This window comes from Phaenicophaeus curvirostris, chromosome 19 (assembly GCF_032191515.1).
Source record: "Phaenicophaeus curvirostris isolate KB17595 chromosome 19, BPBGC_Pcur_1.0, whole genome shotgun sequence".
NCBI lineage: Eukaryota > Metazoa > Chordata > Aves > Cuculiformes > Cuculidae > Phaenicophaeus > Phaenicophaeus curvirostris.
The window spans coordinates 4,765,516-4,781,431 of record NC_091410.1 but is presented as its reverse complement, the minus strand read 5'-3'; the positions used below and the strand labels follow the sequence as shown (position 1 = coordinate 4,781,431).

Below are 15,916 nucleotides of genomic sequence, written 5' to 3'. Positions count from 1 at the left end.
TGCATTGATTCTGACCTCAGCAGAGGTGAGAATACAGGCTTAAGACCCAAGAAGAAAGGAGATTGCTGCATGTCACAGCAATGTTTTTAAACTATCATTTTGAAAGCCTCTCATCTGACATTAACCTTTGGAAGCATTTCAGTTTTAATAAGATGTGGCAAGCTCTTCGAAAGGTGCAGTGTCCAGCGCAGTTGACGTTCCTTGGGTTTGGAGACACTAACTGGCAGATGGAATTTTCATCCTGTGTTCAGGTAGCTGTGAGCTGAGGAAGCCCAGTAGGTCAATCAATAATGTCCCTCTCTCTTTTCCCTTTGGCACACAGGTAAAATCTCTTCTGGAAGAGATGCTAGAGAAACTGGTGGATGAGTTTAACATTGCAGAACTCATGGCAAAGGTGGAGGACAGGACACCGTATGTTGTGGTTGCCTTCCAGGAATGTGAGCGGATGAACATCCTCACAAGTGAAATAAAGCGCTCGCTCAAGGAACTGGATCTGGGGCTGAAGGTAGGAGCTCTGGACCCTTGCAACTGCAGTGTCGTAAAATCTTGATGAATGGAAAAGTTACTGAGGGAATAAAAGGGGTCACACTGTGTATTCAGCACTGCTGGCTGCAAAACCAACTTGACTCCATGGGGAAGGGTTCACAGATGGATTTCAAATGGCACATTGTCTGCAGGCCATGAGCACAGGCACTGAGAGAGGTTAAAGATACACACAGCAATGACTGCTTTTGGGAACAAAGACAAAGCACCTGTGTCCACACGATATTGTAGCACAGCGACAATAGTTCACTCAGAAATTGAGATGTGGCCTATTTAAAAGTAAGCCAAAAAATCACAGCTTTTCACAAAATGCCCAGTTACTGCGGGGAGCTTGTGACGAAGTGTCATTAAAGGCACAAGCTGAGCTGAAATCAAAGGAAAAGTTGGTTATGTGTGAGGACATAAAATGTCCAGAGCTATAAGAGAAAAAGTCAAAAAACTCAAGAGTTTTAGAAGCGATAAAGTTCCCATTGCTGGTTATGAGTCATTTGCCAATGGATGAGGGACAGAGTAGACCTCCCATCTGATAGGTCCATGACTGGTCCACCCACAGTCAGTTCTCCACCCTGGTAAAGTGATGTGTGTGTCCGTCTGGGTGGTGGCTCCGGCTGGTGTGAGAAGCTCTGGGGCTGGCAGGATGCAGCTTTTGGGGTTCAGCAGGATGTGCAAGAAGGCTGTGCTTCGAGGCACTGGCAGTCAACTGCTGAATTCTCTCCCAGACAGTTGGTGGGACAAGATAAAAAAGGCTGCTGACTGCCCATTAGGGGATAAACCAGCATAGATCAGACTGCATTGTGAGTAAGGACCTGCCTAGCCACCTCTGATGCCCTGTAGCAACATTTCCCTTTCACCTTGTCATCCCAAAAGACTCTTCACCATAGCCATGTGCTGTACATCCTTTGGAAAGGGCAAAGCGTAGCAGAGAAATTCTGCCTGGCACTAGCAGCACAAAGCCAGTGGCTCGAACGCTGCCCTTCCCTGCATCCAAGGTTCCTCCCTGGGTGATTTAATAGTGTGAGGCAGCGATTGAGGACATCAGTCCCTGGGCATTGCCTGTTCCATCGTTTCCCAAAGGACTGGTTGTCATCCCATTTCACTAAAGCGCTTAACTCATAAAAATACTTTGCATAGCACAGGAACCATCGCACTTGAAGGAACTGCAATGACTTTGTATGGCTCTGTTAGTAGAGAGGGCTGAGAGGCGGGCAAGGAGGATCTGTTAGAGACTGGATGGCAATCCCAATCCTCTCCTGAGGGCAGTTTGGAAGAGAGATCTTCAAAGGACAGATCTATGCCCACATATGGAGGTGCTAGGGATGGCTGTAGGATTTTAGATAGCTGCATCTCGGCAGGGACAGGACTCAACTGTTTGGATATCCCAGATGCATTTTCCTGTACGCTGTGAACCCAGTACCTCAGGTCCACAGTAGCTCAGACATTTCTGCATTTTGTTCCCTGCTTGTTGTCTCGATTAAAGAGAGAGATGTATCATGTACGCTTTGTGGTGGCCCAGTATATACAATACATTTTAAAATAGGCTGATATTTATGTAGTCAATTATTATAAACAGATTTCCTTTATTTTCTAGCATAAGGCAGTGGAATTGAAAATTCTGTTTCCTGAGACAGGTGAACAGAAGTGATTTAATGTTTCAATCGTGGAGCACCAAACAAGAAATAATTGTAACTGGGACGATGTGTAGCAATTAGATATAATGAGAAGAATAAGCTATTTAATATTGGTGGGGGGATGCATACACAAAATAAACTTCAGAAAGCAGGCAGTAATAGAGGGTGCACATTTCTCCCCAAACCTTGCCACAAATCATGGCAGGGAAGTGAGAAGGGATCTGCAGAAATGGCACCTCTACTGACTGCATAGCTTGGTCCCGAGAGCCTCAGTACCTGTCCTGTGGTTCAGAGACACCACAGGGCTAGGACTTAAGGAAGAGCAGATGAGTAGCAGTGTCTGCTCATGTTAGCATTTCTGCATCTTGTGTATGCTGAAAAGACATTTTTGAAGGGTCTGAGATACCACCAGCGGTTAATTCATAGAATCATAGAATAACCAGGTTGGAAGAGACCCACCGGATCATCAAGTCCAACCATTCCTATCAAACACTAAACCATGTCCCTTAGCACCTCGTCCACCCGTCCCTTAAACACCTCCAGGGAAGGTGACTCAACCACCTCCCTGGGCAGCCTCTGCCAGTGCCCAATGACCCTTTCTGTGAAAAATTTTTTCCTAATGTCCAGCCTGAACCTCCCCTGGTGGAGCTTGAGGCCATTCCCTCTCGTCCTGTCCCCTGTCACTTGGGAGAAGAGGCCAGCTCCCTCCTCTCCACAACCTCCTTTCAGGTAGTTGTAGAGAGCAATGAGGTCTCCCCTCAGCCTCCTCTTCTCCAGGCTAAACACCCCCAGCTCTCTCAGCCATTCCTCCTAAGGCCTGTTCTCCAGCCCCTTCACCAGCTTCATTGCTCTTCTCTGGAGTCACTCCAGAACCTGCAAGCAAAGGTTGCGTGTGATCCCCGCACAGCTGAGTCAGACATCGTGCATGACCCTCACTGCTGCCCAGCATCCCCCAACAGGCTCTTCCCATGCCTTGGGTACCGCACAATGGCCAGGAGACACCTGACCCTGCTTTTGGCTCTGTAGGCAGTGCTGCTGTCTTGACTTGACGGCTAGTTCTCATATGCAGTTTGGAGGAGAAGTCATTCTTTGATTGTTCCTTCTGAGAGCAGCTCCTGTGAGAGCCGTTAATGCACGTTAATCTCTGGGATTGGCGCTCTTTAGCGACAGCGCTCAGAGGAGGAGAGTTTACATAACAGGAACCACAGATCTCAGAAGAGAATAAATAAAACACAGAGGAAGCAAGTCTTATTGTTTTTAACTGACTATCTGCTAAAAGAAGGCGATTTGGAAATGTCATGGCTAATTTGAATTTTTGAATAATTCATTGTGTCTGTGTAGCGGAAAGTGATTGTTTGGTCCAAAAATAGGAGACATCCCATTAAGAGGAAGAGAAATTGCAAGAGACTGGTAGCCATCAAAAATAACTGGCATGTTGTGTTTCAAAGCCCTTTGTTCTGGATGACTTTGGTGAGACCAGAGGCTGGGCTGAAGCGCTTGCATGTTAATGCTGTACCCAGCATAATTTCTGCAAGCAGATTTTCTGAATTGCAGCTTCAGTGAGGGATGAGCCTCCAAAATGAGGATAATAAGTATTATAACTAGATAAAGTAAGAGCAAATTTTCTAAGGCTAGCTGGGTATTTTGCTGTATCAAGTGAAAATAACCTTAACTGAGAAAACAATTTGTGACATAGACTGCTCACCTTGAGGGAATGCCCGCGGGCTGATTAGGATTTCCTTCAGGGGTGTGTTTAATGAAAGTTACTCCCAGCATTTTGAGAGGAAAAAGCCAGTAACTTGAATCATTCCAGATGCATTTTAGTATTCAACATCTGACATGCAGATTTATGTATAATTGTGTTTGGACAACTATGTGAGATAGCTGCTATAGATGCTTTGAACCCTCACAGGAGACTCCAACAAGTATGCTTGAGTGCATTTGCTTTAAAAATTGCTTTTCTTAAGCCTTTCTGAGAATTACATTTGCTAATTCATTTGTTTCCTGAAAGTAAAACTAGACAGGATATAGGATCATGGGGGTTATGTCTTTAACTCAATTTGATTGCTTGCATACATTTTGCAATATTTTTACCTGCTTTAAAACCTTTTCAGGACCACAAAATAGTTCTGACTATGTCCATTGGAAGGTCCCATGGTTCTCAGTGTCCTGCTGTCACCAGAGCAGTAGTTTGCCCCTCAGACTTTTTTCTGCCTAGAGAAAGGAATAGTGACCAGACTATTGAGTAGGTCTTCCTGGGGGTCTAACATGGCATTAGCTGTGTAAAGCTACTGCTAAAAAAGCCAGAAGTACAAGGGTGGATGTTTCTGGTGCCTGAATCCAGGTGACACCCTCCCTCCCTTTGCTAAGACACAGTTTGGGGGTGGATTTGCATTCAAGCTCTTTGTTCATGCTTTGTTCAAGCAGCAACTCTCAGTGTTATATTTGCAACAGCATGGTTAACACAGAGGATGCCTGTTGTGGTGACAAGTTGTTTTCCCAGCGCAGGAGTCTTTCTAACCCCAGACTGCTGGCATGCTTGTTTGCCCATAGTCTTCATCCCTCAGCAGTGAGCACCCTTCCGCTTGTTGGTGCGAGATGCAGCATGGACGATCAACAAGGATCATAGAACTGTTTGGGTTGGAGGGGACCTTAAAAATCATCCAGTTCTACCCCCAGGCCATAAGCAGGGACACCTCCCACTGGATCTGGTTGCTCCAAGCCCCATCCAACCTGGCCTTGAACACCTCCAGGGATGGGGCAGCCACCATTTCTCTGGGCAACCTGGGCCAGGGCCTCATCACCCTCATCATGAAGAATTTCTTCCTAATGTCTAACCTAAAACTTCCCCTTTCCAATTTAAGGCCATCCCCCTTGTCCTATTACTCCATGCCCTTGTAGAAAGTCCCTCCCCAGCTTTCTTGTAGTCCCTCTCAGAACTGGAAGCTTTTCTAAGGTCTCCCCCGAGCCTTCTCTTCTCCAAGCCAAACCATCCCAACTCTCTCAGCCTGTAAAGATCACACTGCTCTCTCATCGTCTGGCTGGATGTTGAGCTGTAATCTTGTTCTACTGCAGTGTCACCTGCAGATCAGAGCTGTGCGGGGTATGGACAGCATAGGAATAAAGTGCAAAGGTTTGTAACTGCTGGCCTCTGACAAGCATTCGTAGACATGCGTTGGGGTTGCTTTAAGCAGATTTCAAGTTTTGCTAAAGCTTCAGATTTCTGTGGCCCCCATAAAGGGCACCTCTGCTGACCTCATGGCTGGAGGCACTGACATCCTGTGAAAGAACAGTTGGAATTCTTTGATGTGAATGTGCTGACCCAAATTCCCTTGCCCTCGTTCTCAAGTGTTTTCAGTTAATCTTTCCAAAAACACTTAGCCTGAGGCAAATAAAAACTGTAAGTCAGATAAATTTTGGCAAAATGATAAGGGGACAAAAATAAGTATTTATGATGGGAACCAGTGATCAACAATAACTCTAAGTCTCCAAAGCACTGTGGTGCGTTGTACCCCTCTAGCACAGCGTGGGGCATGCAAAAATATAAGTTGTGAAGGGCGTTACCTACTGGTGGAAGCTGAGCCTCTGCTTGCAAGTTTTAGTGTTTGCAGATTCTCACAGAGTCATAGAATAGTTATAGAAACATAGAATCATTTGTTTGGAAAAGACCTTTGAGATCGAGTCCAACCATTCCTGTTCACTACTAAACCATAACCCTGAGCCTCATCTGCCCATCTTTTAAACCCTTCCAAGGATGGTTACTCAACCACTTCTTTAGGCAGCCGTTCCAGTGCCTGAGAACCCTTTTAGTGGAAAGAACTAGTTGCTTTGGAGATCATCTAGTCCAACCTGCTGCTCAAAGAAGGGTCAGGTATGGCAGATTGCCCAGGACCATGCCCTGCTGGTTTTCCAAGGATGGAGACCCCAGAGCCTCTCTGGGTAAACTGTTCCACTCTCCAACCACACCCACAGTAGAACAGTTTGTACTTGAGTGCCAATGGAATATCTTGTATTTCAGGTTGTTTTCGTTGCCTCTTGTCCTGTCACTGGACACCACTGAGGAGAGTCTAGCTGCAACTTCTTTACTTCCTGCCATCAGATAGATACTTCAGTACCATAGATATCGGAAAGATCCTCTTGGAGGCATTTTCTCCTGAGGTTGAGCAATCCCAGCACTGGACCCAGCATGCCAGATGTGGCCTCACCATCGCTGGGCAGAGTGCTGCCATTAACCTGCTGGCACTTCTCCTTCTAAGGCAGCAAAGGACACTGTTGGTCTTTGCTGCAGGGGCGCGTTGCTGACTCATTGTCAGCTTGACGTCCACCAGGACTTCCAGGTCCTTTCCTGCAACTACTTTCCAGGCACTTCATCTCCAGCATGTGCTGATGCATGAGGTTATTCCTCCTTAGGTGCAAGTCTCACCATTTTCCTCTGTTGAATTTCATGATGTTCCTTGCAGATTCCTGGCCTGTCCAGGTTCCTCTGAACAGCAGCACACCCATCCTTGGGTATCATCGGTGGTCCTGCGGAAGACTGTAAGGGAGTGATAGTCTGAGTGCTGGACAAACCTCTGCAGTCTTTCCACAGCATCCTGGATCCAAGCTCCCAGCATGCGGTAATTGTCCCCAGGCAGCAAGAGAGGTTGGCAGATGGAAGGCCTCTGTCCTCTGCAGCAGGGAGTCATCTACTACTGTCACTCACTGATTTCTCCTGTGCTGCTGCATGGCTCAGGCTCTGTCAGCATGGATGCTTTGATTGACAGAACTTCCAACCCCTCATCTCCTACCTGGACACTGAGCCTGTTCTATAGCTGCAGATCTGCAGGGGGAACAGAAGCACAAACTGTGCCTGCCTTCCTCCAACACTGTTGGGAGCTGAGGCCCTCATTGCATCTGCAGATTCAGTCAGAGAAGATCTGGTTGCTCTGATGCTAAGCAGTTTGCTGGTCTCCTCCTGCAGACCCTTTACTTACTGGCACAGATCCTCCAGCAACGACCGTCTACATGCAAGGAGACAATCTCCCAGCCGCAGGCTCAGTGCGAGGCTCCAGGCACTGCCTGCAGTCCTAGACATGATGAGCTACAGCCTCCATCAGAAGCCTGGTCCAAGCTGAGTCCTCTGCTTTTGCCCGGGACAGTTGCTCCAGATGGTGCTGGGACCATGCCCTGTGACATGTCACCATCATTGCTGGGAAAGCATACGCTGCCCTTGGCAGAGTTTGAGAGTCCTGTCTGTGGGCCCCTCTGTGCAATCTGCTGCATGAATGGCTGCATATCTAGGGGTCTCTCTTAGCTGCCCTTCCAGCATTGATGCCATCCAGGCATCTCTCACTTAGATTTAATGTAATTTCAGCTGGATACAGCCGGGTTTTTAATTTTAGACTAGCAGGCACTGTTATGAGATGCTGTTATTGATGTGCAGAACCCCTTACCCCATCACTGCCTTGCAGTGATGTTCCAGCTCTTCTACCTGGGCAAAAGTGATACAGGTTTCTAAAAGTTTTAAAAAGAATTAATTGCTGGATAAAGGAAAAGCCAAACCTTTCTCTGTATCTCCCTTGGATGAATCATATCTGAATTTGTTGTGGGTTTCCTTGCTGTGAAAGAAACTGTGATTACATTGGCAGACAACATGTGAAGTCAAGAAGGAAGATTTGCACTGCAAAATAATAAAGGAGTGGAGTGAGGAGAAATGGAGGAGAAGAGAGGGGCAGGACGTGGTGTAACAAACATTTTCACAGTTTTGGAGCAGATCAGTTAGAGAGCCCAGTATGCTGCCCTAGCAGGATGAGCGAGAATGACCTTGCATCTCTCCCCATCTGCCTTTTATGCAATAGAAGGTGTTCATGAAACCCCCAAACTGATGAAGAAATTCACAGTATGTGAACTCTTGTGCCTGTGTAGGATGTCACACATTCCTGAGTTTTCTAGCTCAACCTCTGCTTTCAAGCAGGCTTTGTTTGGGTTAAGCAATTGTCAGTGTTAATTATGCCCTTTCTCATTCAGGGAGAACTGACCATGACCAGTGACATGGAGAACTTGCAGAATGCCCTCTTCCTGGACATGGTGCCCGAGTCCTGGATAAAGAAGGCTTACCCTTCCACAGCCAGCCTGGGCACATGGTTTGCTGACCTTCTCAACCGCATCAAGGAGCTGGAGGCCTGGACAGGAGACTTTTCCTTACCCTCCACAGTGTGGCTTGGTGGGCTGTTCAATCCTCAGTCTTTACTGACAGCCATCATGCAGTCTACAGCTCGGAAGAACAAGTGGCCTTTGGACAAGATGACGTTGCAGTGTGATGTGACAAAAAAGAACAGAGAAGATTTTGCCAGTCCTCCTCGGGAAGGGGCGTATGTCCATGGTTTGTTCATGGAAGGTGCACGTTGGGATGCACAGGTGAGTTCACCAAGGCTTTTGTGGTAAGAGGGAAGCCATGGATGTTATGCCCTTATGGCTTGGTACTGTACTCTGGGGAACTTCTCAGGTCAGGCAGGTGCCCATTGAAAATAGACATTTGAGCTCCCTCTTCAGGAATGGAAAGGATGTGAAGGATGAGCCTCTCCTCTGTAGCAGAGAGTGGCTATCCAAGGTAGTCAGATGAATTTCCCCTTGAAATGGTCTGCTTCGTGGCTGTGAAGGATGTTCAGCGTGGCTAGCTTGGACTGATATATCTTGTTTTTACAAAGTAAGTCTCAGCCCAAGTGCACATTGACTGAACTGTGGTCCGTACTTGTGGTGTTACTGCAGAGAAGACAGAGCCCCTCAGGGCTATATTTGTCCCTGCACCTTCACATCATTGTGATTTCTCTGCTGCCTTCCGAAGTGAGATGGCAGACTTCTGCACTACCAGTATTCTGTCACCCCTATGCGTCCCCAGAGCTAGGTGGGGGGTGTGTGCCAAATCCAGACCAATGTCCTTCCAGCGCTGAGTGCTGCGGGATGTCATCTGCAGAGATAGAGCTTGTGGCCAAAAACTAATCACAAACTTTAGCCATCTCCTTAGGGTGCCAAATAAAGCTTGCATGAAGGTCTAACCTGTATGGTCAATGTGGATTCAAGCTCATGACTCAGCATAGAGGGATTCAGAACCAGGTTGATCCAAATGGACGGAGTGGGTGGCCCTTGTTCTTTCCCCTTCTGGATGTGACCCAATGCATTTCAGTTGCAGCACAACCAGCTTGAGGGCAGCCAAAGTGGGAATCACACTCGCCAACCCGGCAGCTGAAGGGAAGTTGTACACTTGTTAATTCCAGCCTGTGTAGCTATCAGCACTCCTCTTGGAGTGCATCTCCCAGAGCAGCATCCCCGAGGAGCACAATTGTCCCTGTCATTCCTTCTGACAGTTGTCAGCTGTTAGGAGTGCAGTCAGCAGAGCAAGAGCCATTAGACTGACAAATCCCCACTGGGCTTGGTCCTCTGAGTTGCCTGGCCCCAGGTACCATGGCTTCCAGTTTGTGCTGTGTGTGAGAATTAAATGACAGTGATTCATGCAGCTCTCACTCTGGGTAGCCAGTGCGCTGCTCCTGCTGCCAGTGGTCTGGGAGAGAATGAAGATTGATCAATGTGGGTCACTCAGAACTTACTTGTCTGTGTCAAGTTTACCCTCTCACAAAAAGAGGTTTTCATTTCAGAGGTAGCTCTTTAGAGTCTTAACCTTGAAGATCCTCCTTTATCTGTTGTGGGACTTTGTGGCAGGATGTAGAGGAGAGAGGCTGTGCCTGTTCTATAACCTACCCTGGCCTGATCTTGCAATTCAGATCTAATACTCACCACTTATTTTTCAGCTCGCTCTCTGTGATGCATGATGGGAAATTAGGCAAAAATTTGTACTCACTGGCTGTCCAGTGCATTTTATCACAAATCCTCGGGAAGGTCAAAGCTCCAGGTCATTTCCTTTCTGGAAGTGGGTTGATGAGTGCATTGGGTCTGAAAGGGCACAGTCAGGAACATTGACAAAGGCTCTATCAGAAGACTGCAGTAAAGATCTCACGTGGATATAAGGTCCCATCTCCTGCCTCTGTGGTTTTGGCTTTGCTGATAGCAGAAGTCACAGTAGCAGAACAGAGACCAGCCCAGTCCATTTCCCGAGCCCTTATCCTAGAGTTCCCTGCCTGTTCCCTTTTCTTTGGCATGGCTGTCATTCGAAATCCCTTGCAGCTCTTGGACATCACAATCCCTTACAACAGGGAGCCATGGATTTCAGTTACCCTCAGAATGTGATATTTTAGGCTGATATAAATCAGCTGGACATAACAGAATGGAGAAACTTTAAAAACGTTCCTGGTCTTACATATTGAATGCTCCATTAAAACCAGATTCTGGTGACTGCTGCTATGTTTTTGTTTACCATGGCAGGGGGTTGGAACTAGATGATCTTTAAGGTCCCTTCCAACCCAAACTGTTCTATGATCCCTACATGATAGTTGAAGTGAAGAGTGAGAAGTTTTGGTGATGCAGAGCTATAAGTCTTTTGGGAAGTGCATGGCTTCCTCTGCCTCCCTCCAATAACTGGTATGGGCAATTGCATTCAGCAATGACATTTGTCTTCAGAGACCATCCAGACTTTAGTAAACATGTTTTTTTCAGGTTACATTTTCTTTGTGATTGAAAGATATTGAGCAATTACATTTATAGAACCATTCATATTCTCTGGATATCATGCTTCAATTTATTTCAGAAAGGAAAAGAATATTTTTATATGTTGCTGCTCACACTGAAATATTATTTCCACCTAGTGGAACTATTCATTTTTGCCTGTAATCCAGTGAGCACCAGTATGTATTAATGGATGCAGCATTTTTTCAAACAGGTGCACAGGTTATACACTCCTTCCAAATTAATCCTCTGATAAGAATGGCAGCTCATGTTTAGAACTCCTCCTCTGGGGAACACCTCCACTTTTAAAAGACTATTTCACATTTGGGTTGTGCTTCCACAGAAGGAAAAAGCCCCTCTATGTTCTGCTGCTCACATTTTTCTATTTATTTAAACATTTATGTTTGCCCTTGGGTGTCTTAAATTTATAAAACATTCATTACAAAACAGCAGGCAGCTATTAGCTGAAATGAAACCAAGCAGGTTATTTTGGGTCCAGCTGATCTGTTGCCGTAGCACTGTTACAGTCAGAGGGACTCTGCGAGAGAGAGTTTAACTGGTGACACGACGAGGCATGGGGGGTTGCTGCCTGATCCCAGGCTTTCTTGCTCCCAGCAATGGAAAGCTGGATGCCAAGTATGTGCCCTGTTACTCACCAAGGATACTGGCGCATGACAGGGCATGGAGAGAGGTGGGGTTTGCACCACACGTGCCACATGAAACTTTGCCTGGTGTAGACAGCACAAGACCTTGTCCTTGGAAGAGGTGCACAACAGTGCACATTGAGGGTATCGCGCCTCCTTCGAGCCACACCAGCTTCAGTTTCTGTGTACTCTTTAAAGCTGGTTTTATGTGAAGCACCAGCTTTGCCAGTAGAGGGGCTTAGAAGGGCAAGAAATGGTCCCATTTACCTTATGATGGTTACCTTTGGGAGAAGTTGCACACCACTCATTTTCATCTGAGATGCTCCCAGCAGCAATGCAGATACAAACAACATCAGTGTGCAAAGCAGCCCTGGCACAGCCCAGTTCTGGTGCTACAGCTTGCTGTGTTCTTCTGCAGAGATACCAGGTAGAAATCTCATGCCTCGGAGACTGGGTGAGCTGGGACATCATATGGAGCCTTTTCCTGCAGATGTCAGCTCTCAGTAATGCTGACAGGTTTATAAGCTGTGAGAGTAGGGTGTGGCTCAAGCCGAGGTCTCCAGTGATGCTATTACAATGCAGTCATGGAAGGGACACTTGCTAATTTAGAATCATAGATTCACCAGATTGGAAAAGACCTCTTGGATCATCGGGTCCAAGTGGCATACATTCCTGTATGCCACTAAACCTATATGCCCCTAAACTGGCTGTAAACTGTCAGTCTCTTATTTATGGTTATCATGAAACAATTAATAACTTGACAAACCCTTTTCCATCTGTATCTCAACTCTTAAAACTACTCAGTGCTAACAATTCCTCTCCTGTTTGGCTTTACTGGACAGCACATCAGCAGGTCTTCTTCGCTGTGTGCTTCACGAGTAGCTCCTTTTCTCGTTTCCTATGTCCAGTTGAAACCATTGACCCCAGCAACCTCTGGACCACCTTGGAGTGATGTTCCCAGCTGGCTACACTGCTGCTCAGATCCTCAGGTCCCACTTCCCCGCAAACAGAAACAACCTTTTCTGAGAGACAACCAAGCCATGCTGAAGGTTTTTAAGCCAACTGGCCCTAAATTCTCTCAGGTGCAGGTGTGCCAGTGGCAGTAGCACCTGAAAATGCAGTTGAGTAGGAGGGGATATTGGCTCACTATGTATGTATTTGGGCCCACCCCTTAGCATCCCTGGCTTGTGACTGCTGTTTTCTGTCTTTGGACCTATCGATATGTGGCAGCATAATGTGTCCACTCTTCCAACTGCCTGTGGAGAAGCCAGCACAAGCAAAAGTGAAGAATTCTTTAGGATCTGAGCTCTCTGAGGACAGAACAGTGGCTTTTTACCAGGTGTGCTGTGCCAGGAGGTAGGGAAAATTGCTTTCAGAGTAGAATTAATTTCTGATGATGAGAGCGATAAAAATTGCAAATGCAAATCAGCCCAGACATAACACAATGATACATTCTGCAGAGATACCTCAGGAAGATTTCAACTCTGGTTAACCCAGAAAGAGGTAGAATATATCCTGGAAATTTGATTTGAAGAATTGTCAGCAGTAAAAACAGAGATCTGGTCAAAATCCAGCCTCAGAAATGAAAGTTGTGGATTTTAAAAGAGCGCATAGTAATGTTTGATAAATAGCTTCTTTGCAAGGTATTATAAGAATTATTTAATGGAAATAATCACATTGGAAATATAAAATCCTGAATCAGGGTTGGATTTATCACAGCTTAGTATAACAGATGGCATTAGTACAATTAAACCGAGGTGTGTCACAAGAGGGATTATTTTTCTTCACTCATTTGCAGAACTAAATAAACTACCAGAGAGGTTGAATCTCATCCCACAAGTCTGATCTAAGAGCATTTGCAATAATAATGATATGTGAAGCTGAGCTGTAGTGAGAGGCAGTTTCTTTTCCGGTGATAAGTTTTATTTCTGTGTCTGTATTTGTTTTCATTTAGTCTCTCTAGCTTCCATTAAGCAATTTTGCAGGCTCTCCTGGCAACTGATTGATGTGTGGGGCATTTTATTGTCAGAAAGAGAAACAGAAGTTGCCGGAGAGACCCAAGCTAGAGAAACGAACCATCGATTTCATGGCCTGACAGCACCATCCTTCTGGGGTGGGCAGCCTGCTGAGCGAGAGCATTGCTTTGAAGAGGATGATGTGGACTTGTTATTTAATGATGATATTCAGGAATAGTCTATCTGAATCCTCTTTGCTGGTGTGAGCACCTGTGAGAGTGGGAAAAAGTCTGTGGTGCCTTTGGGGGCTGCACAAGGCACTGAGTTTCTTTGCACAGACAAGTGTATCCCAGGTCATGCCCAGATTTTGGTGATATGGTGGGAGACCGACTGGGTGCCTTTTAGGCGCTGCTCAAATGAGCATCATTCTCCATCCTGAGCCCTGTTCAGGTGTCCACAACAGGTCCTAGCACAAGCAACACTTCCCACAAGGTGGTTCTGGTCTGGAAAAACCTTGACTGAAGAGCAGCATGAGGATGATGTGCCTGGATGTAGCCAGGAACATTGTTGCCCTGCAAAATCCAGCTCAGGTGTTGGTGGGGGTTTGGGCATCTGGTGAGAGCAGGCATCTAGATATGAGTAAGCTGTGCCTGAAGGAGGTTTCTGTTGAAGGTGGGCTCTCAAGTAGACTCATCTGCCCCCTTGATCTCAGGAAAGATGTTTGCACTTGCCCAATAAGTCCACCTTGTACCAACATTGCAGAAGATTGTGTGTGCTGGGGTACAGCTGATGCACATCTTGGAAATCTAAGACTTTGTCTTCTTTCCTTTGTAGGCTGGAATAATCACAGATGCCAGGCTCAAGGAACTAACCCCAGCCATGCCCGTCATTTTCATCAAAGCCATTCCTGCTGACAAACAAGATTGCCGCAGTATGTACCCATGTCCTGTATACAAAACACGCCAAAGAGGGCCAACCTATGTGTGGACTTTTAACCTTAAAACTAAAGAAAATCCTTCCAAGTGGGTGCTTGCTGGTGTGGCATTGCTGCTGCAGACCTAGGTTCACCAGCAGAGCACCTCATTTGCAAATCCCTAACGATATCTTCCTCAGACAATTAGAAAATAAAGAATTTCCTGAGACTGAAGCCAAGCTCCGTCTCTCTGAGTACGGGGCTTGAATAGATCCTGCAAGGTGGGGACGAGGTGCAGAGGGGCACGAGGAACAGATTGTTGGCTGCTGTAAATCAATATTCTGTAATTCCTGCACTGGAGCAATGGAAGATTCCAACCCACAGCCAGATCTTCAGCACCCAGAGAATGCTAAGCTCAAATCTGAATTTAGCATTTATTTCTCTTATTTTTGTGATTCGAAGCAGTTTTAAAGTCAGTGGCCTTCTCTTTTATCCCTGGATATTTCAGTGGCCTGTGAAAGTCTCTAGACCTTTTCTTTACCTGTTCCTTTGTCATATATGTAGTGTTTAAAGTTGGGGGGGTCAGGCGGTGTTGTCAATATGAACTATTTCTTGCTAATTTTTCTGTAAATTTTAGAAAAAATTAAAGTAGTATTAGTATCCAATGTGCTTAATGTAATCAACAGTTAAAATTACAGTGCATGGGTTATTTAAGAAGAATATTTCGTAGTGATAGAGATTTACTAATAAAAATCACTCTTCCTGGACTAGTCTCTAAAAATTGCCTGAAGGCTTGTATCATTTGTTTGCTCGCTGTATGGAGAGTGCATGCAGGGTCAAATGGGACAAACAGAGCCATTTGGACAGTTGTATTTATAATTACAAATGCAACAGTTGAGAACTAATGTGTTTCTAGAGCAGAAAGCATGGAGAAAGATGACTGGGGTGTACATTATCTTAATGAACCGGCCACACAGCACTGCTCTGGTCTGCAGAAGCTGAGCACTTGGGAGCTGGGAAATGTGGGAAGTAAGGTTGTCTGGGGAAATGGAGCTGTGCCGCTCTCTCTGTGCCATCTACGGAGCTTCGTTGTACAGCGCAGGACTTTGCCTCTGTCTAATATTTGCTGTTTCTCTTCTTCTTATGTTGCACAGTATCCTCTCACCCCTCACCTTGCAAGCAGCCATGGGTTTTTCATCTGTGGGGTTCACTGCTGTCTCTGAGCTGACTGCAGGTATCAGCCTGAGTGTCAAGAGGGAAGGGGAAGGTGGCAAATGTGCAGATTATTTGATCTCAGTGGAGTTAGCACCCCCAAACTTTCCCACCCTAACCCAATACCAGGTTAGAATCTCATGACCAGACTTAGGTCTGTAGAGGGACTGTGACCCTCCTTGGGGAATACTACAAACCCCGTTGCTCGAATGAATCCCCAAAGTCAACGAGTCCCTCGATAAACACTGCCTCGTCTTGAGAGGTCCCCAGGCACCACACCTGGCCCTGAATGAGCTCTGGCATTTAGCACCAACTAGGGGAAGAGGAGGATCACCAGACAGCTTCGTTCCCACTGCCTACATGGTGACATTGAAACTTCCAGGATCCTGTTTCAGGGCAGTTGTGGGGTTCACAGAGTGGGAGTCT

At 46.2% G+C, this 15,916-nt stretch overlaps 1 protein-coding gene across 2 annotated transcripts in view; it reads left to right on the top strand.

Moving 5' to 3' along the window:
• The window catches only part of DNAH9 (dynein axonemal heavy chain 9), a 177,235-nt gene extending 162,200 nt beyond the window's left edge, over window positions 1–15,035 (top strand). For both annotated transcript variants that reach the window (XM_069872298.1, XM_069872299.1), the window contains 3 exons: window positions 323–505; window positions 8,178–8,567; window positions 14,200–15,035. In XM_069872298.1, the coding sequence (XP_069728399.1) occupies window positions 323–505; window positions 8,178–8,567; window positions 14,200–14,427 (801 nt within the window). In that variant the 3' untranslated portion in view covers window positions 14,428–15,035. The remainder of the gene's footprint in view (window positions 1–322; window positions 506–8,177; window positions 8,568–14,199) is intronic.
• The last annotated feature ends 881 nt before the right edge of the window (window positions 15,036–15,916 follow it).